We start from the raw sequence: 23,165 nt of genomic DNA on the forward strand, positions 1-23,165 counted from the left end.
ATGACAGGGCTGTCCCCTATCACCTCTGCTTTTCAACATAGTGTTGGAAGTCCTTGCCAGAGCAATCAAACAAGAGAAAGAAATAAAAGGCATCCAAATTGGGAATGAAGAAGTTAAATTGTCACTCTTTGCAGATGACATGATGCTATATATAGAAAAGCCTAAAGACTCCACCAAATCAATGAATATAGTAAAGTTGCCAGCTACAAAATCAATGTACAAAAGTCCATTGCATTCCTATATACTAACAATGAAATCTCAGAAAAAGAAATAAAAAAAAATTCCTTTTGCAATTGCAGCAAAAAGAATAAAATACCTAGGAATAAACTTAACCAAGGATGTGAAAGACCTATATGCTGAAAACTATAAGACATTTTTAAAAGAAATTGAAGAAGACACAAAGGAATAGAAAGACATTCCATGCTCATGGATTGGAAGAATCAGCATAATTAAAATGGCCATATTACCCAAAGCAATATACAGATTTAATGCAATCTCCATCAAAATCCCAATGGCATTTTTAAAAGAAATAGAACAGAAAAATCATCAGATTTGTTTGGAACCACAAAAGACCCCGAATAGCCAAAGCAATCTTAAGAAAAAAGAACAATACTGGAGGTATCACACTCCCTGACTTTAGCTTGTACTACAGGGCTACAATAATCAAAACAGCATGGTATTGGCAGAAAAACAGACACAGAGACTAATGGAATAGAATTGAGAACCCAGAAATAAAACCACATAAATATGGACAGATAATTTTTGACAAAGAAGCAAAAACATAATGGAGAAAAGACAGCCTCTTCTATAAATGGTGCTGGGAGAATTGGATAGCCACGTGCAAAAGAATGAAACTGGACTGCTATCTGTCAACATGTACCAAAATTAATTCAAAATGGATCAAAGACTTAAGCATAAGACCTGACACAATAAACTGCATAGAAGAAAACATAGGTACCAAACTTATGGACCTTGGGTTCAAAGAGCATTTTATGAATTTGACTCCAAAGGCAATGGAAGTAAAAGCTAAAATAAACAAATGGGACTATATGAAACTTAAAAGCTTCTGCACAAAAGAAACCATCGACAAAATAAAGAGGCAACCAACTGAATGGGAGAAGAGTTTTGCAAACAGTGCCTCCGATAAGGGGCTAATATCCAAAATATAAAAGGAACTCATGAAACTCAACAACAAAAAAAACAAACAACCCAATTGAAAAATGGGCAGAGGACCTGAAGAGACATCTCTCCAAAGAGGACATACAAATGGCAAATAGACATATGAAAAAATGCTCAACATCACTAATCATCAGAGAAATGCAAATAAAAACCACAATGAGATATCACCTCACCCCAGTCAGAATGACTATCATCAACAAGACAAATAGTAACAAGTGTTGGAGAGGCTGTGGAGAAAAAGGAACCCTTATACACTGTTAGTGGGAATGCAGACTGGTGCAGCCGCTATGGAAGGCAGTGTGGAGGCTCCTTAAAAAATTACGAATAGAATTACCGTATGACCCAGCAATCCCTCTCCTGGGTATCTACCCAAAAATATCTGAAAACATTTATACATAAAGACACATGTGCTCCAATGTTCATTGCAGCTTTGTTTACAGTGGCCAAGACATGGAAACAACCAAAATGTCCTTCGATAGATGAATGGATAAAGAAGTTGTGGAATATATACACAATGGAATACTATTCGGCGGTAAGTAAAGATGATATAGGAACATTTGTGACAACATGGATGGATCTTGAGAGTATGATGCTAAGCGAAATAAGTCAGACAGAAAAGGCAGAGAGCCATATGATTTCACTGATATGTGGTATATAAACCAAAAACAACAAGAGAACAAGACAAACAAATGAGAAACAAAAACTCATAGACACGGACAATAGTTTAGTGGTTACCAGAGGGTAAGGGGGGTGGGGGGTGGGAGATGAGGGTAAGGGGGATCAAATATATGGTGATGGAAGGAGAACTGACTCTGGGTGGTGAACACACAATGGGATTTATAGATGATGTATTACAGAATTGTAAACCTGAAATCTATGTAATTTTACTAACAATTGTCACCCCAATAAATTAAAAAAAAAGACCTGTAAAAGTTAAAAGCTCAATTAAAAGAAAAAATCCCAAGAGTCAAAGGACTAAGGAAAGCCCTTCATCTAAAAATTTTAAAAGCAGACAATGTTCTGGGCTTTGTGAGCAAATAAATGTGTTTGCTCTGAAGAGTGAAATGGAAGTGAGCTCTAAAGGCACTCGTCAGGCCAAAGTTTGTGCATTACTTTCTTTCAGATGCAGGAAGGGTCTTGGGCACACAAATCACCTGTGTCCTGGGCAGGAAAACATCTGCATGCTGCTAGGATTATTTCATGTCTCAGTGCCTTGTTCAGGGGTCTTTCCCCATGTAAAAATGTTTACACTCCAGGACACAAACCTAGTCAGACACTGACAATGACTATTATGTGTGGAGTGTAGCCCTCTCTTCTCCAATGGCTTAGATGTACAAAATAAAAGTTCTAGACGACTTAAAAAGCATTGAAAATTATATTGAATGTACTTAGAAGGATGGTACTTAGAGGATTTGAGCCCCAGTGTTATCATGTCTAACTGTGACTTTGAGTAATTTATCTGAATTCCCCAACCTCCGTTACTTCATCTGTGAAATGGGGCAATGATAACACTTACCTCCTGAAGGTCATGTGATGACTGCCTGAGCTAATGAGGACAAAGCCCTCAGAAGAGTGTCTGGTGCATACTAAGTTCTCTGTCAGTGACAGCTACTGTTGTGGACAGCACGTCTTCTCTGTCCTGGTGTCATATTCCTGATTCAGGGCTTCACTCTCCATCACCCTAACCCTCTGGCCTGACACCACCTCCTCGCTCATTCTGCTCAGGTGGAGTGGCTTGATAAATTTCAGTGATCGGGTTGATGAATTCGGACACAGAATCTGGGCATTCTTTGTCCAGCCCCTTCTTCCTGATTTCTATTGGGAATGAAATTGCCCTTAGATATCTTGCACTTTTTCTGCTGTTCTAAGACATGCAGTAAAGTTAATGATAAATGCCTATAGTGGTTAATCTGTCCAATTCTGGGAGTCAGAATGGACAATCATGTTCTCCATGTCAGCTCAGCGACTAATAAAGGGTGTGTGTGTGTGTGTGTGTGTGTGTGTGTGTGTGTGTGTTTCATTCTCCAGCTGTCTTAATCCTTTATTTTAATCTTCAGTTGGTTCAGAGCTCAGGAGTGGAAGGGTACTCAATAATGGGATCCCTCAAACACTAAAAGAGCTGCCTTGTAATTAACGCTGGAAAAAAAAAGCAAAACTAGTGATTAGTTTTGGAGAGAGATGATAGCAGTTTGATTTGACTTTTTCAATAGGAACAAACTGTCTTCTCCACAAGGACGTTTTGTGAATGGAGTCTCTATACTTGGCTTATGAAAATGTACGTCCCACCAGTTGCAGCAAGAACAAAGTTTGGAATAGCATTCAGATTTCTTGACCCATGGTGGAAGTATAATCCTAAAGACTATATTTAATCTTTTATTAATTCTTCAGATACTTATTTAGCACTTACCATACTAGAGAGGTATGTGGTATAATAGTTCATCACAAGCTCATTGCCAAATCTCTGCTCTGCTTCTGAGTAGCTGTGAGATTTTTGGCAAATTACACTCACTCTTTCAGTTGATTCATTTGTCAATTGGGAATAATAGTACCTACTTTATGTGGTTGTTGTGAACATTACATAAGTTTGTAATTGTATAGCATTTGTTGTACATATAACATACAGAAAGCACACAATAATTCTTTTTTTTTTTAAGGAGGGCGCAGCTCACAGTGGCTCATGCGAGGATTAAACCAGCAACCTTGGTGTTATCAGCACCACGCTCTAACCAACTGAGCTCAGCGGCCACCCCAGCACACAAAAATTCTTAACTGTTAAGACTATTTTAAAAACTTATGTGCCAGGCATTGTGATCATTGTTATAAATATAATGGTGAACAAAATGGACACTGGAAGTTTCATTTAGATCTGAGTTCTATGGTTCAGTCTAAATCGGTTTCCATTCTTTACTATCTCAACTCACTGAGCACTCCAAAGATAGGTGAAACACAACAAATGACACAAATCAATACTTGATTTAAGAGCAATACTGCAAGCACATTTTAATATCATTTCATTTTTCATAATGTGAATCAAACTAAGAGCAATAGGCAAACTATGTAGGTGGCATAAGCTTCTTTTCTGGCTCTAAAACTAAAACTTACTCTAAGATTTTTCTGAGATGTTTTCGATGTTTAAAGTAATAGATATTTTAAATCAAGGAAATTCGGGAAAGAAAAAGATGTATTTTTAAAGGAATGGTTGCAAGGTCCAAACTTCTTTCCATGAGGCACCAAGAGTATCCACACAGGACCCAGCTTGAAGTTGCTCCCTCTCGTGACAACAGCAAATAATACATGCCTCAGTCTTCAAAACAGGGTTGTCAACCATTCCTAACAGAAGTGGCAAGAAAAAAAGAAAACACATAAGTGCGTTGGAATCTTTCAACATTGAGCTACAATCCAGAACAGGATGTACTAGAGGGTCAGTTTCATTCCCACAAGAAACATCTCTTAGCCATTATGGCCTCAGGAAGGAAAACTGAGCAAGTGAGTGTGAATCACTCATCATTCATAAAACGGAGGCAGCGTGATTTAAACTGGGAGTCAAGAGTCTGAGAAGCCACTTGGGCCTGAGGAACGAACTGGACAAAGGAGTTCACGGATTGTCAGGAGGAGGGTTTTCCATGTAGGAAACACTGACTGAAGCCATTATCACTCATCCAGTTTCAGCTCTGGTTATTCTCACTCTCCTTCATAGCACTGTGACTGCTGAGTGTAAAGTGTGGTAGAAAGGAACAGACAGCTTTCAAATAATTTATATGTGAATATACTCAATAGTTTTACAATCAAGTTTTTCATTGTGAGAATAATAAAACCATATAAAATAAGAGAGGTGAACAAAACCTAACTGAATTATTCAGATTGATCTTTTTTAGCCTTTTTTCATGTTAAAAAAATATGTACAGCTTTGCTTTTCCTTCTTATATTTTACATGGCACTATGCAACCAATTTTTTTAATGGTTGTATGATGTTTCCTTGTATGGTTGTTCTACAGTGAAAATGTATATATACCTTGTTATTGTTGGACGCTGAGCTCTTTTTAATTTTTTTCTATTAGAAATATTGCTCTGGACATTTGGTACATATATATGTCTACTGTATTGGGTTATTCTCTTTGGATAGCAAAATCACTGAGTCAAAGTGTGTGAACATTTTTATGACTTTTGTTACAAATTCCTTTTACTCTTCTACCAGAAAATATGAGAAAACAAGTATCCCTCCATTTTTTATCAATTTCAGATAAAAGCAAGGACATAGATGTTACCATTGAATAAAAATTTTTAATTATAAAAAGCAAATGTTAATACATTATTCTTGTTTAAATTTGCATTTCTAATTTTCTCACATTCTGGGTATTGTCTTTTCCCTGAATTGGCTGTTCATAAGTTTGCCTATTGGAATCATAATGTTTTCCTTATCATTTTATATACATTTTTCCAGGTAAAGATATTGATCATATTGCAAATACTTTTTCATAGTGTATTCTTAGTCTTTAAATCTATTTTTTTAAGTACGGTCTTTGTCATAGGACATGGCATGCAAGATTAAACATTTTTTAAATGGAGATGAAATGATTTATCTAAAGGTCATTTTTTAAAACCCAGTGTGTTATGCTCTATGTAACATAGTCATATAAAGAAATATTTGTTTCATATACACAAATATTCCCCATAGATGCCACATTTGAACAATAAACAGCCAGACTGGTCTATTTCTTCTTCCCCAAAAAGTTTTGATTTCACGTCCACTATTCTGAACATCCTCTTTCTTTCACCACAAAGACTTTGTTCACGCTCAGTAGCCAGCGGTTTCTCTTTTGAATTCTTACAACTTCAGTTGGCACTATCTTGCATTACTATGCAATTGCCTCCTGACATGTTTTGTCTCCTTAACTAGAATATAAACTCTGAAAGGCTGAAGTCATAATTATTGCCTGTTTATATCTTCCACAGTACATGGCAGCTTGAAAAATGACCTGCCAAATTGGGAGCAGCTGTGTTGCATGTGAGATTAAATGGAAGAATAGAGAGGAAACCATTAGTCTATAAAGTTTTCAGAAATCTAGATTAAGGAATCTTATTTCAGAGTTAATTTTCCAAAATAAAATGTAGATATAGTGTCATTAGAAGAATCAACTGGCTAGTGGAAATGATTGTATTGCAAATAATGAATAGTGGAAAGTGGTATATAATTCACACTGTCACCCAAACTGCTAATGAACTTCTGGCTTCAGTCTGTAGCTCCAGGAACAGGTGAGCTCCTGAGCATGATGAAGAAACTGCAGCAGCTTACCAGGATTTCATCTAGGTTTATTCTAGGTGTTCTCATAGATGCTCGTCTTCTCTGTGACACTACCAAGTAGTTTTGTAGACTGTTGAGTCTATAAATTGAGACAAGAGATAACAGTTCAATTCTGAGACTCTTAATGAGAGTCAGGCATATATAAGCAGGGCTGGTATCACATCTGGTCTGCAGAGCAGGGGACCAAGAAGTGACACTTCTGGTGGTGACAGCAATGTGCACTTAGTCCTGGGGACCAAAACACTTTTTTGTGAGGAGCTGTTTAACGTTCTGACAGGCCTTCTCATTATGTAAAGGTAAAACCATAATCCTGGGGTTGTGGTGGAGGAAAGGGTTTGTGGGGAGTGGGAAGAGAGCTGGTCCAGAAACATAGCCAGCATCTAACATCAGGGAGAAAAAGCATCTACTAAACAAGGCAATTTGATAATCTTCTCTGTGTGTCTCACTGGCTGATGTTTCTACCATTTAAGGGACTATCTCTCACGTTCACACTATTTCCTCTATGTTTACAATTATCATGCAACCATTTTTTTTTTAAATTATGAGAAAGTAGCACTTTGGGGGCATAGGTACAGGGAGAGCATTAATATCCCTCTATTCCCCAAAATATGCTATTAAGCTATCTCTACAAGCTTGGCAGCAGGCGAGGCCTAAAGAGAAGGAAGGCCTAATCAGTAGACTTTAGAAGCCATTTAATATTTTATCTTAACTGTTCTCCTCATCATTTTTTTCTTTTTTTCTTTGTAATTTTCCTTTGTTATTTCCTAGTCTTTAGCAACAACTGTGTTGGGAGGTGACGATGTCCATATTTTTAAGAAAATTAATACAGGGAGAGCCAAAGAAGTTTGGAGAGGTAGTTTTCAATGATAAAATGGGGTTAACAGAGAATAATAGAAATTATGTGTCTGGACTGTTTGTTATGTGCCAAATACTATACAGTGTACTTTGCATTTTTTAAATCTCCACAGCAGCACTGTGAAATAGGTATTGTTGTTAGCCTTGTTTTGCAGATGGGGAAATGAGGCTAGGACAGGTTAAGAAATTTGTCCAAGGTCACATGGCTAGTAAATGTTGGAAACAGGAGGGAAACCCAAGAGTCTCATGCCAGCACCCCACTCTTAGCCCCTATGCTACTGGGTCAGGAGTTTCAGGTAACAAGCAACAACCAGGGAAGGTTTGAGGAAAAGCTTCCCCAGGAAGACTCCAAAATACTTCAGAAGGGAGTGCACCTCTTTCTTTTATGCAGGATGGGAACTTGCATAGTAAAGAAGAATTCTGGCCTCTTGAAGGCCAGGGAACTTGGACACGTTTGAGTTACAGGTGGGCTTGAGAAGAACACCTTCAACTTCCCTCACAGAACCTAAAGTCACTATCATTCAACATATACTTGTGAGGAGAGATTTGGGGGAGAAGGAACATGTGCTTTCAGAGTTTTATGCCTAGTGCTAATAGAACAAATGGACTTAATTGATGTAAAACGTATTTTTAACAACCAAATACGCAAATCTCTGCCTTGTGTATATGTACCAGACATTTCTCAGGTATTATAATCAGCATCTTCTGGAGTAACACAAACAGCACAGCAAAGACTGGAATTAAAAATAAAGTATTCCATCTGGAATTCCCTAAGATCCAGTCCACAGGCAGGCTGGTGTGGCTGTAGTGAGGTACTTCCACTCTATTTCTCTTTGCTCCAGTTTCATTGTCAGGGCTCTACAGTGTTTCACAACTTGGGATCTTGTTGCAAAGTTGGCCCAGGGTTTTGAAGATCCCCAAGTGACCTATCTAATTTCATAGTGGACACTGAAATTAATCAACATTTATGGGACTTTCTGAATAGCTTAGGTCAGCCCAGGGTAAATTAGATTATCGAGCTCCTGCTTTGTGACAGGCATTGAGAAAACAGAAGCAAACGGCTTTCAGCTTGGAAGATCCCAGGTCCATAGCTGAGATAGCTATAAAGACTTCAGACCAGTCAGAGTTTCAGCACAAGGCAGAGAACTGGAACGGCTCATATACAACAACAGTAGCCACTCTGGTAATACCTGGTTGCTAACATGATTCAAGAAGAATATTCTGGCATCTCCTGAACTTTGTTGCTTCTCTAATATTAACAAAAATATATAAATACAATTTCTGTTGTACCCTGAGCTTAAAAAAGTGTTCATATCAAAATTGACAAAATGATTAGCAAATGAACTCATTTAGAATAAGAGAAAGACATTGGTTGTTTCAATCAATTCCTGATTCTCTTTTACCCAAAACAAAACTTTTAAAAATAATGCTTTAAATTTACCTCAAAAGTTGTATCACCTTGAATGACATCTTCACATATTTTCGTTAGAGCTGGCTCAAAAAAGATTGTATTAGTTCAAGCACTGAAATGATGGACTGTTTCAAATTAGTTCAACTACCCAATTAAACAAGGTTAAAATCTCTCACACTCAGGCCTGTGATCTGAAATTGGTGGTAAATACAATTAGTGGGTGGAAGAAGGGTCACTTAAAATAAAAGGATTAGAAATCTTTTATTATAAATATTATGTAATAAACATGCAGAAAGTTTGGAAAGTAGAGAAACAAAATCATCTATTGCCCACCATCCCAAAACACTTTTATATTAATATGTATTGAAAGTGCCAGGTAAGCACTGGAGATACATAAGAAAGCAAATTAGCTATGATTGAGCTTTCTTGGAGTTCATATTCTAATGGAGCAGACAGACCATCAAACATACAAACAAACAAACAAACAAACAAACAAAAACACTATATGGAGAATTAGGAATATGTGCATACATGGGCTTTAGGAGCACAGAAGAGAGGGCAATTTCATGAATTTGGAATGTATCAATGATGCCTCTTTGGAGAAGCTGAGATTTAAATGATAAGAAGGAGTTAGTTCCAGGCAATGGGGAGATGTGAGGAGGAGGATATTTAGAGTGCTCCAGGCAAAAGGCACAGAAGGACTGTGCAAAAGTTCCGGAATAGGAGACCATTAGGTCTCCCATAATCGGTGAACCATTAGCACTTTGGTATGCCTCGGTTTTAGAGAATGAGGAGGGGAGATGGCTGTTGGAGGAGCTGATGGTGAAGGTTCCAAAACCATCTTCTCCTGTTTATACCTAATCTCAATGTCTGTGGGGACTCATGTGATAACAGTATTCTGTGTCCACATGGATTCACAGTTCTGTAATTGTAACATGATAAAGATAAAATTTGTTTAAAATTAGCAACACGTTGTTACATCATTGCTATTTTTACTTGACATATGTCATTGGCATTTTCCAAATTACTATATGGAAATTAATAGTTTAATGTCTGTATAGCATTCAGTTGTGTCGATTGAGGTGTTAATTTCATTAACCATTCATTTGTCATTAAACATTTTGATTACTTCTAATTTTTATCAATACTATTCAATTACCATTTTCATTTTTATGTTTTCTTTTTAGGAAAAATATCTAGAAATTATAATATTAATTCATCTTTTTATTGAGGTATAATTCACATACACAGAAACTATGTTATTAATCAAAGGATATAAACACTTATAGCTTTTGGAATCTTGTGATAAATTTACTTTATCAATTTGTACTGGTATCAACATAGTAAGAATATATATCAGAATCACTACATTTTTTTTGGTCAATAGGCATTCTAATTAAAAAACAAAAACCTAATTAAACAGACCAAACATTTAATTTCTGTTTCCTTAAATATTATCAGTGTTGAACATTTTCTTACATTTATTCATCTTTTTAAAAATTTTTGTTTTTTTATATTAAAGTTTTAGTGTACAATTAGAAGGTTTAGAATACAAATGCCCCTGCTACTTTTCCACTAGTTTTTTCTTTATATTATACTTACTTTTTAAAAAAGATTTTTATTAAAATATAACTAACATTTTATATATATATATATATATATATATATATATATATATATATAGTTTCAGGTGTACACTATTTTTATTCCAACATTTATATACCTATAGAAGTGATCACCATGGAAACTTCAGCAACCATCTGACACCATACCACACTATCACAACATTACTGACTATATTCCCTATGCTGTACATTACATACCCATGACTTATCTGTTTTATACCTGGAAATTTGGACCTCTAATTTCCTTTCACCTTTCCTGCACTTTTTCAATTTTTCAATTACAGTTGACATTCAATATTATTTTATATTAATTTCTGGTGTACAGCATAGTGGTTAGACATTTGTATAATTTGAGAAATGATCCCCTGACTAGTCTAGTACCCACCAGGCACTATATATAGTTATTACCATATTATTGACTATATTCCTTGTGCTTACTTTACATCCCCATGACTGTTTGGTAACTACCACTTTGTATTTCATAATTTCCTTCACCTTTTTCATCTTGCCCCCCAAACCCCTCTTACTTATCGCCCCAACAAATTTAGTACCCATCTGACACCATACACAGTTATTACAATGTTATCGACTATATCCCTTATGCTATACCCTATATCCCCATTATTTATTACTGTGTAACAACCAATTTATACTTCTTAATCCCTTCCCTCTTTCACTCACCCTGAGCTCCCCTTTCATCTGGCAACGATGAAAATGTTCTGTGTCTATGAGTTTGTTTCTGTTTTGTTTGTTTATTTTGTTCTTTAGATTTCACATATAAGTGAAATCACATTGCATCTGTCTTTCTCTGTCTTACACTCCACTCAGCACAGTACCCTCCAGGTCCATCCATGCCTCCACAGATGGCAAGAAGCCATTCCCTTCCATGGCTGAGCAATATTCCATTGCATATATGGAATATATATATATATATATATATATATATATATATATATATATATTCCATACATATAGCCATTCTTCCATTGACACTCAGGCTGCCTGCACATCTTAGCCATTGGAATAAATGCTTCAGTGAACATATGGATGCCCACATTCCCTTGAAGTAGCATTTGGCTGTCTTTAGATAAATACTCTGAAGTGGGATTAGTAGGTCCTTCTTTGTCTCTTGTTATAGTCTTTGTTTAAAGTCTGTTTTGTCTGGTATCAGTATTGCTACTCCAGCTTTTTGTTTTTGTTTTTGTTTGTTTGTTTCCATTTTCATGAAATATCTTTTTCCATACCTTTATTTTCTGTCTCTGTATGTCTTTCAATCTGAAGTGACTCTCTTGTAGGCAGCATATGTCAGGGTCTTGTCTTCTTATCCATCCAGCCCTCCTATGTCTTTTGAGTGGAGCATTTAATCCATTTACATTGAAAGTAATTATTGATAGATATGCAGCTACTGCCATTTCATTATTCATAATTTTGATCTTCTGTTTTTTCCATCTTTTTTTAAACATTTTTAAAAATTACATTCAGGTGCACAAATCATGTAATAGTTAGAGATTTATCATTTATATCCATCACACAGTAACAACCCCCTCCCTCCATCCACTACCCCTCTGACGTCGCACAGAGCCATTACATTTCCACTATCTCTATTCCTAATGCTGTACTCTGCGTCTTGTAACTATTTATATATATATGTAAATATATATATAATTGTAGTTGACATTCATTACTGTTCAGCTTCAGGTGTACAGTGCATTGATCAGGCATTTACATCATCCCTGAAGTGGTCTCCCTAATGAGACAAGTGTCCATCAGATACCCTACAAAATCTTTACAACATCATTGATTACATTCCCTTAATTAACTTTTGTATCCCTGTAGCAATCTTGTGGTTACCGACTGAGCTTTCTAATCCCCTCACCTTCTCCTTCATCCCCCCTACTCCCCCTCCCCCCCAATCTAGCTGTTTTTTCCATCTTAAAGAAGTCCCTCTAATTTTCCTTGTAATACTGGTTTAATGGTGATGAACTTCTTTAGCTTTTTTCTTGTCTGGGAGTTCTTTATCTGTCCTTCGATTCTAAATGATAGCTTTGAGAATAATCTTGGCTGTAGGTCCTTGATTTTTATCATGTTGAATGTTTTGTGCCAATTCCTCCTGGCCTGCAAAATTTCTGTTGAACAATCAGCTGACAATCTTATGGGAACTCCCTTATAATTTACTAGCTGCCTTTCTCTTACTGCTTTTAGGATTTTCTCTTTGTCTTTAAACTTTGTCATTCTACTTATAATGGGTCTTGGTATGGGCCTTGTTTGGGTCTCTCTGTGCTTCCTGAACTTGTGTGTCTATTTCTTTCTCCAGGTTAGGAAAGTTTTCAGTCATTATTTCTTCAATCTCTTGCTTTCTCTCTTCTCCTTATGGTATTGCTATGATATTAATTTTGTTACACTTGATGTTATCCCAGATGTCTCTTAAACTATCCTTATTTTTTTATATTGTTTTCTCTGTTTTGTTATTCCAATTGGGTGTTTTCTGCTACTTTGTCTTCCAAATTGCCAATTCGATCCTCTGCTTCATGTAGCCTGATGGTGATTCCTTCTAATGTATTCTTCATTTCAGTTATTGTATTCTTCACTTCTGACTGATTCTTTTTTATGGTTTTTATGCCCTTTTTTTATGCTTGTTATCTCTCTGTTGGAGTTCTCACTAATTTCCTTGAACATCCTTATAGCTATTGTTTTGAACTCTGTCTCTGGTAGATTGCTTGCCTTCATTTCACTTAGTTCTTTTTCAGGATTTTTCTTATGTTGTTTTCATTTGGGATGTATTTCTTTGTTTCCTCATGTTGGCTGCCTCTCTGTTTCTATGTATTAAGTAGATCTGCTACATCTCTCAGTCTTGACTGGGTAGCCTTATATAGTAGGTGTCCTGCGGGTTCCTGACACAGTCTCCCTGGTCACCTGCTCTGGGTGCTCCAGGAGTGTCCCTTGCATGCGTTGTGTGTGCCCTCCTGTTATAGTTGAGCCTTAAGAGTCTCAACGGATTGCCATTGGCACATTAATGGGTGGGATTAACCCTTAGGCTGACGGGCTGTGGGGTTTAGCCATGTCCATGGATTACAGGCTGCTGTGTGGTGGGCTTAGCCCACTGAGTGGGATTCACCCTAACGGGTTCTGGTGCCTGTTGAGACTGCTCTTGTGTGTGCTGCTTGTGGGACTAATTGGGCAGTGCTCTGCTGTGGTATGAGTCAACCTCCATGTATGTTGATTCTAGGGCTCCTTGCAAGGGTCTCTGGTACAGGTCCAGGTTATCCACTGCCTGTGACTGGCCCAGGACTACCTGGTAGGAGCTACAAAGTGATCCACAGTTGTTTGCTGCCCATGCTAACCCTGGAGGGAGATGGGAGAGGCCATGCTGTGGACTGAAGATATCTGACACCAATACGGGGCCTGCAGTAGCTCTGCTGGGACACCCAGAGGACTGCTGCCACCTGCCAACTCCCTTAAGGTTCCGCCCCTTATAAAGCCTTGTGCAGGTACATAAGTTGGGTGAGGTGGGGCTCAGGGAGTTACTAGAGGGAGAAAAGTTGTGGTCACCAGTTTAATGCAGACTCTGGTTTGGTGTCAGTGCTGAGGCTGGAGCTGCTCAGCAAAAGTCTCAGAGCACTCTAAGGCCAGTTGCTGCCCACCTAGGACCTGTGGACTCTAAGAGTTTTCCAAGAAAGAGTGCAATCTGGGCAGGGCTATCTGCTCATGGAGAAAGTGCCTCTGGTGTTGGGCGAGTTGTGTGGGGCTAAGTCACAGTGAGTCAGAAGAGTAAAGCAGAGCTCATGAGGCCAATCAAATTCAGATTTGGCCTGTAGGGGAGGGCTCAACACAGAAAAGATGGTACCTGCCTGTCAGCTGTATGGGAGAAGAACCCCACACAGGGATGATGGTGGCTGTCTTCTAACCCTCACTAGAAAGCCACACACCTCAGTCTCCCTCCTATATGTCTCTGGCACCCCCGAGTTACGGTCCCTCAGCCGGAGCCCAAGATAAGTGAGTGCCTGTGAGTGAGAGTCTATGCATGGGCTGTTTAAGAGGATTTCTGGGTTTTCCACAGCCTTCCATCCCAGTTGGATGGTGGGAATCCCTACTGTTTCTCATAGTCAGATGTTGTGAGGGTTCCTTTGCCTGGCACCAGTACTCCAGGCTGGAGAGACTGATTTGCAGCTGGGGTCCCTCACTCCTCTGGGAGGATCCTCCATGGCTGCAATATTTTTCCTGGTTCTCAACCACAACATGGAGGTTTGGAGGTAGCTGGTTTCAAGTCTCTGCCCCTCCTTCCAGTCTTGAAATTGTTTCTTCTTTATATCCTTAGTTATAAAACTTCTGTTCAATTAGACTTCAGGTGATTCTCCAGGTTGATTGTTCTATAATTTCATTGTAATTTTAATGTGTTCATGGAAGAAAGCAGGTACAATATTTATCTGCTCTGCCATCTTGGATCTGTTCTCTACATTTTGTTTTTAAAGTAAATTTTACTCTGTGAATTATCTTTTGCTGATCTCTGGAGTAGTAATACTTTTATTGAAACTCAGAATTTTAAAATTAATTTATATGTTTCTTAATTAGGATATTATTTCCTCTTTAGTGAAACAATAAATATTAAATTCTATTATTATTTAGTTCCATCATTTAATTCTTTACTATTCAATTTTTTAATCTACCTCAAACTTATGTTTCAAAAATTTTTATTAAATTTATTGGAGTGACATTGGTTGATAAAATTATATAGGTTCAAGTGTACAATTCTAAAATACATCAACTATATGTTGCATTGTGTGCTCACAGCCCAAAATCAAATGTCCTTCCTTCACTATATGTTTGACCCCGTTTACCCTCTTCTACCTCACTCCCTCCCTCTTACCCTCTGGTAACCACTAAACTGTTGTCTGTGTTTATGAATTTTTGTTAATCAATGGTTTAATAGTAGTTATGAAAGAATCCTTTATGTTATGATTCCATTTTATCATGAGAAATTTTGTATGAAGAATAGGCTTTATATCAAGGATATCTGTTCAGTTCCAATGATTTATATCTCTGCTGTTCAGACAGCACAACACTATTTTTATTAATGCTACTATATAAAATATCTCAATTTGGGGGAAGAACTACAAATTCCCTTTTTAATCATTTTTCATATTATTTTGATAATTATACATGTTTATTCTTATAGATAAAATATAGAATCATTTCTAACTATAACTTAGATATTCTCAGTCTGAATTTATTCATTGAATATGAAATACGGCAGTTAAAAGGATTCCTCAATACTCTAGGAGAATGCATACAACAATTTCCAAATGCACATATGGCTATTTTATAAATGGAAAGTAAGTTCTTAATTGCTTAAAGAAATACAACTCACATACTGATCGTGCTGAAACATGCCGTTCGTGTGAGGGCACATCCTTTCTAGTGTTCCATTCAAATTTTTTCACATCAATAGCAGTTTGAACAATCATTACCTTTGTGAAATCTTCAGTACCTTGTATCTGTAAGGTGACAGAATATAAGTTAACTTCTGGGTAAATAGCAGACAATTAAATGTTTCTCTGGTAAGTTATTATCTCAGGCCCTCTCTAAATGTCTGCATCTGAAAAATTGAAAACATCAGTAGATATTAGGAGATATCTTAAAATATGTGGACTTGTTGGTATTGTGAAAGTCAATATTCCATGTAATTTCATTGATTTTTTAAATGTTTTGTTCATTTCTCCTACAAATGAGAAAAATTATCAAGAATTAATCATCAATGACCCTTTAAAATACCATCCAGAGAGGTTTTGTTTTGTTTTGTTTTTAATGTGGCAGATAGTTTAAAAATCAATGGAGTTCAGGAAATTCTTCAACCTTGTGTTGTGGTTGTTTTCAAACTTTATGCCCAAGAGAGCTGACAAATTTGGGCAGGTTTTGGGCTCCCTTGAGAATCACTTGCTTGTCCACCTAAATTCCCAACCAGCACTCACACCAAAGTTCTGTTATTATATATTCAAGAGTAGAGGTAGGGAGCACCAAATTAAGAATAATGTTTCACTTCCCTTCATGAAGCATCACATTGGTGCTGGTGGCGTTCCACTTAGAAAATTTTCTTGTAACCATTTCTCACCTGAGGATTCCTCTTATCCCCACCTCATGCTTTTCTTGTGTCTCAGATATACCTTGTAAGTACTTCTATCATAGCTGTAACTGTTTTATTTAATATATTTATATATGTTTCTTTCCACTTGGTTTAGACGCTCTTGAGGGCAAGTTGCAGTTTCATTTGTCATGATCATTTTGTCATCTAGCACTGTTCCTGTCATATAATAGTTGCTTTAAACATACGTGCCAAATTTAATTAATTCTAGGTCCTTTTTTCAATTTACTTTCTCTAGTTGTATTTTATTTGTTCCCTGATTCCTCTAAATATGTACCTCTCTTATTCTACTCCAACATACACAAACACCTGCCCCCCCCCACACACACACGCACACACACACAAAGTCTTCTTTCCTTCCTTCTTCATGTGGCATAGCTTCTCATTTTGATTGGAAGAAAACTCGACACCTTAAATATGAAATATCTTTTACTTTTACATTCCCTTTCAGAGTAGCTGGGGAAATACCACTGGTACTCAGTTCAACATGGGACTGGCAGAACCTTTCTAGAGTACTCTTGATGCAGTCCAGAGAATGTGGTCTTTTGCAATGTGTAAATGAAATTAATAGGCCCTCTTTTGATATTTACAACTGCAACAAAATCTAATCATGGACAAAGTATACAAGGTTGGCCTGCTTCATTGATATTGAACAGAAATAGCTTGTTGTTTGGGCTAATCAATGCCAAAGCAATCAATTAACTTAGGATTCATGTGCTATGTGTGTGTGTATGTGTGTGTGTGTAAGTGTTTATGGAGTGGTATAGGAAAGGGAGATGATGAGAAGATGGAAAAGTGACAATTTTTCTAATATTAATACATTGTTGGACATATGGCATATTGACCTGAAGACATGAATCAATATTTTTTTACCTGATGGCATGTTATAGGAATTAAGAAAGGTGCCTTATAAGCTTTTCGTAACTGACAATCTTCTACAGCTCCATGCATGAGGATGACATAAATTGCATTTTCATCATAGATATCAATCTTGGTGTTCTTTGGGATATCTTTTACATGAATGTTACAGAGCTTTAGTTGCATCTTGTAGGACCAATCCTATAAGAAAAATACAATTTCATAGTCCACTGTTTGTTTATAAAGTTTAATATAAATTCCTAACTATTTAATGTCTAACAATACTTTAATGCAACTAATTCCACCAGGAGAGAAGGACAAGTTTACATAAATACGTCTTACCTCATAAGATAAATGTTCCCTGATCTTTTGGGCAGTAACAGAAAGTCCAAGTTTTCGCCACATGTTATATTCAATGTGAGGACATTGTTCAAAAGATTCATACAAGTGATTTTTGGGAATAAAACATGTCTGGAAAAAGGAGGATATAAATTTAATATTTCATTCTGTGCACCTATGGTTTAAGGAAAAAAAGTTTATATAAATATATAAAAGGTTTACATATATATATACATATATATATAAAATATTGAAACTAAGAATTTAAATTATGTAAGATTCATGTTATTGACTGGAAATGTAACAAAATATTTGTGTGATTATGTCACACACTAAATATTAAAAGACTACATAATCCAAAGAGAAATTCTTTATTATTCTTATAGATTCTGAAAAAATAGAAAAGAAGTATCAAAAATCACTAAATCTTTTTAACTAAAGATGTTAAGTATTTCTAAAAATACATTCTTTGAGGTGAGCAAACACTTTAAACTACAATAAAATGCTGTTGTTAACAACAGACTAATGGCTATCAGGAATAAGCTACTATGAATGTAGAAGACATTTTATATGCTGGTTTTTATTTCTTTTGGGTAAGTATTGATGAGTGAGATTGCTGGGTAATAGGTTATGTGTGTGTTTAACTTTATAAGAAACCGCCAAACTGTTTTCAGAAGGAGTTGTAATATTTTACACTCTTACCAGCCACATATGAGAATTTCAGTTGCTTCACATCCTCACCAATACTTGGTATTCAGTCTTTTTATTTTTAGCCAATGTAGTAGGTATGTAGTAATAACTTCATCATGATTTTAATTTGCATTTCTCTGAGAGCTAATGATATTGAGAATCTTCTTCATGTGTTTATTGGCCATTGTATATTCCTTTGTGAAGTGTCCGCTCAAATTCTTTGCCCAATTTTTAATTTGGTAACTTCTCTTCTTATTTCTGAGTTGTAAGAATTCTTTAAATATTCCTTTGTCAAGTCCTTTTTAAGATAAACACATTGTGAAAAACTCCCCTTACCACTCCCAGGCAATGACTTGCTTTTTTCATATTCTTAATGGTGTCTTTTTAAAGAGCAAGAGATTTTAATTTTAGTAACATCTAGTTTATCAATATTTCATTTTGTGGTTAGTGCTTTTTGTGTCCTGGCTAAGAAATCTGTCTCTATTTTAAGATTTCCTGTTTTCTTCTAGAATTTTTATAGTTCTAGTTTTATGTTTAGGTCTATGGCCATTTCAAATTAATTTTTGTGCAGAATGTATCATTGTGTCCACAAGGATATTTAGTATTTTCAGGATCGTTTGTTGAAAATACTATTATTGTCAAAAATCAATTGACTATATATATGTGGATCTACTTCCAGAATCTCTCCCCTGTTCCACTGACCTACATTTTGGTATTGGCTTAACCTTAAGCTAGTACCACATGGTCTTGATGATTATAGATTTGTAATAAGTCTTTGAATCAGGTAGTGGTAGGTCACCTAATATTATCAAATTTTGTTTTGTCTGTTCTAGGTACTTTGTATTTCCATATAAATTTTACAAGCAGCTTATAAATTTCTATAAGAAAGCATCTATTGAGATTTCATTGAGATTGCATTAAATCTATAGATCAATTTGGGAAGAAGGGACATCTTTAAAAAATTACGGCTTTTAATCCATAAATGTGTTATACCTCCCCATTTATTTAGAGTCTGTAAGTGCTCTAAAAAATGTTTTGTAGTTTTTATTGCAGAGAGCTTACCCATCTTTCATTAACTTTATTCCTATTTACCTAGTACAATAGGACTAGAAAAAGAAATAAACTGACATAAAAATTATAAAGGAAACACTAAAATTGTCTTTGCAGATGACATGATATCTACATTTGTTAATTCCTAAAAAAATCTACCAAAAATAACTAGAGTTTATAGTGGAGTTAGCATGGTATCAAGGTATAACTTCAAATTCCAAAATCCACTGTATTTTCCTATACTAGCAATGATCAACTTGAAATGAATTTGTTTTTTACAGAATTGAAATAGATAACATGTGACCCAGCAAACATTTGTTTACCAAACACTTGCTTCTCCATCTCCATGTGAATTGCCTTCTTCCTCTTTGAAGTCCTAAATCATTACTCCCCCTTCCTTTCTCCTTAGCTCCATGGCTCATAAGCCTCAACTGCCTGAATGTCCTAGGAACTCATCTTCTTATGGAATCTTGTATGCACACACATAATTAAATTTTGTTATTTTCTTCTGTTAATCTATCCTATATCATTTTAATTATTCAATTGGCCAGAAGACTTAAGAGGGAAAAGGGGTAAATTTCTCCAAACCCCTACACTGACAAAATCTTAAACATCCCTAATCACTGACACTTCTTGACCTCTGTTCCTTTCTTAACAATCTGATAAATTTTAGTTTTGTCTCGTCCTGTGTATATTGCCCATCCTTCAACCAATCATTTGTAACGAACCATCATGTAGACTCCTCGGTCTCTCCCTGTCCAACTCCTTCCCCTAGGCCCAGCCCTGCAGATTCCAGTCAGCTGAGCTGCCATAACTTCTGATCTTCCCCTTCTTAGCTCAGCAGGATCATTGTCTTCTGCTTGGAGTCCTTTGTGTGTGGCTGGAAACTGTCCTGGCCAGAGGGTCAAGGTGAATATATGGCTTATCTTGTGAGTTACTCTTCTGTCAAAGTTCCCAGACTTATACTGACTATTTTCCAATGACAAACATATTTTGTCAAGTTCTATGGTTGCTTATGGTAGGTGTGCTAGTATGTTACCAAGAACTTCATTATAGCCAAAAGCAGACGCATAGAGTATTTTCATGCAATCACAAGTATTGTATAATTTCACTTGTAAATATTCTAATATGCATTGCTGAATGATAAGAGACATTTTAAAGTTTTCCCTTGCCTTCTTCCTCCTCCCCATCCCCTTTTCATGCCACTGATTTGCTGGGGAAAAAATTGGTCGTTTGGCTTGAAGGCCTTCCACATTCTGAATTTAGCTAATTATTTTGTCAAGGTGTCAATTAACTTGTTTCTGCCTTCTTGCATTTTCTGTAAACTGGTTAGATCTAGAGGCTTCAGGTTTTCTCTTTTCTTGTGTGGGAAGACTTCATGGGGTGGTGCTAGTACTTCTGCTGCCTCATATCATGAGGTACCTGATGCTCAGTTGTCCCACTTTTAATGATGCTAAGATTGTCCTTAAGGGTGTCAGCCAGGTACTTTTCCCATTAACACACCACTTAGTAGTGTTAGTGTCGATTGACGGTTATTGCCTAGATCTATTATTTCATTAGAGATGGCAAAATGGAGGTATTCTAATTCTCTCATTCTATATTTGTTAGCTGGAATTCTTCTTTACAGAAAAATTTTTCCTCATCATTTTTTTGCTATCTTAGTAGAATTCGTAGAGGAAAGGCAGGGTAAGTGTGTACTTCTTTCTCTTAGAAAAAAAAATCAATTTTCAGACTAATAAGTTGATATCCCAGCAATCTTATTGGAAATTTTTTAAATTGGTATTGTTATCAACTTGTGGAGTTTTATATATTTATGGAGTTCATTTGTTTGCAGTCATTGTTCTTTTCAAGTTCAAATTAAGCCAGTGGGAGCCTCTGTTGCTTTGAGGGTTTTATCCTCAATCTCAGCTAGGGAAACTTCCATCCACTTTGCTCAACTTTTCTATTAATAGATCTTAGCTCTCTGACTTTTCCCCTTTCTTACCCTCCAAATTATGGTTTTGATAGTAAACATATCCTACCTCATTTCCCCATTAGAGATCTTATATAACCGTTTTTCTGATTAAATTCTTTCAATCTCGTTGGATAACATTTGCAAGGCATTTTGGCAGGACATCATACTAGATAAATATAATTCTGTTAACAAGTTCTGTTCCTTTACTATTCCTATTCTTTTCTAAAATTTCCACTAGATTGTAAGCATACTAAGTACAAAAATAATCTTAAATTTCATACTAGATATTTAACAAAGTACAACAGTAAGACATAACGTGATGTTTTCTGACCTCCACTACAGTTATGCAGGTAGCAGAATATTTCATGGGTTCATTAGTTAAACAGTTCAGCTCTCCTATTATTTCCCCACTGAGCACATAGTCTGTATAAGTTATCTGATGATCTTTCTCCTCCAACTCCCAGAATATTTGGTCAATTAACCAACCTGGCTTTGATCTTTGAAGCTGTTGAGGAACAAAGAAAGAGAAAAATATGTATGCTAGTTAATTTACCAAAACTATCTAATTTATGGCTTTTTTACTTTTGGTTTTAACAATTTATATATATATATCTCCACATTATTTTGAGAATACTTATTACTCATACATTTTTATGCAAATTTATTAAATTAGTAATGACTTAGGAACAAAGGGTTCTTAAATACTCTGATGTTCTGCTGCTTCCTGCTCAGCCAAACTTTATCTGCCTTACAATGGCAAAATGCCCCACTCAGACAAACAAGATGAATAACAATTTGTATTATGATTTTCCATCTTAAAGATAATCTATTTGATTTTTATTTTTGTTATTTATGGCAAAGTATGGCTTAAAAGGTGATGGGTAGTGTTATCCATTGTGTTTGAACAAAAAAAAATTGTTGTTTGGTTGGTAATTGCTGTCCTAAAAAAGGAACAATGCAGTTCTTAACATAGGAAACTATTGTCAATTTTATAAAATTTTAAAACTAATGCTCACAAGTGCATTTATAAGTAACTCTGCCTTACCTTTACCATGCCTGAAATAATTATGTAAATTCCTTTGGGCTCATCACCTTCTTCAAATATATCATTTCCACAATCATATGTTACCAATAGGGTTCTTTCCTAAAAAATAATTACTGAATATATAAGCTATAAACAGTATTTTTGCAATGGTTGGGGATATTGAAGTTTACATTTTAATAAAAAAGTTTTTACATTTTTAAAGTCACTTTCACTCAATGATATCTGCAATACTGTGTTAATAATAAATTTGTAAGAGAACATAGGAATTATGAATAGCAAAGAGAAGAAGGTGAATGTTCATAGGTATATGTAAATTCAGATGGGGTATTTATGCATGGATTAAGAAAGAAATTATCTAATGTAGGGATAAAAATGTACTGGAAGAATGAAAATATTTCATCTGGATGAAAAATAATCAGAACAGATGCAGGCTAGTTACACATATATGTCTTATGCATGCATACTCATGCTCTAAACATCTGATGAAGTAAACAAAAAATTTATTCATTCAAAATGTTTTAATCAGGTGAGCAAATATAATTGGTCTTTTCACACCAAATAGGTACAAAGAAAGAATGTTATTAGAACAAGATAGACCCATTTATTTGTTCATTCCACAAACACTTACTTGAGCTACCATTATGGAATATGCAAAGTGCCAGGGGCTGGATATTCAAAAGTTGGATGAGCTAAAAGATACAGTTTGGAAGAGAGATGTAAG

At 35.9% G+C, this 23,165-nt stretch overlaps 1 protein-coding gene across 1 annotated transcript in view; it reads right to left on the reverse strand.

The window, feature by feature from the left end:
* Positions 1-4,250: 4,250 nt before the first annotated feature.
* Positions 4,251-23,165, reverse strand: part of SLC9C1 (solute carrier family 9 member C1) — an 86,168-nt gene continuing 67,253 nt past the window's right edge. The window contains exons 22-29 of the mRNA XM_033134737.1: positions 22,445-22,543; positions 21,731-21,904; positions 17,709-17,837; positions 17,382-17,567; positions 15,738-15,864; positions 8,778-8,827; positions 6,473-6,560; positions 4,251-4,509 (exon numbers count right to left, since the gene is read on the reverse strand). Coding sequence (XP_032990628.1) covers positions 6,495-6,560; positions 8,778-8,827; positions 15,738-15,864; positions 17,382-17,567; positions 17,709-17,837; positions 21,731-21,904; positions 22,445-22,543 — 831 coding nt within the window. The 3' untranslated portion in view covers positions 4,251-4,509; positions 6,473-6,494. The remainder of the gene's footprint in view (positions 4,510-6,472; positions 6,561-8,777; positions 8,828-15,737; positions 15,865-17,381; positions 17,568-17,708; positions 17,838-21,730; positions 21,905-22,444; positions 22,544-23,165) is intronic.

This window comes from Rhinolophus ferrumequinum, chromosome 2 (genome assembly GCF_004115265.2).
Source record: "Rhinolophus ferrumequinum isolate MPI-CBG mRhiFer1 chromosome 2, mRhiFer1_v1.p, whole genome shotgun sequence".
Lineage (NCBI taxonomy): Eukaryota > Metazoa > Chordata > Mammalia > Chiroptera > Rhinolophidae > Rhinolophus > Rhinolophus ferrumequinum.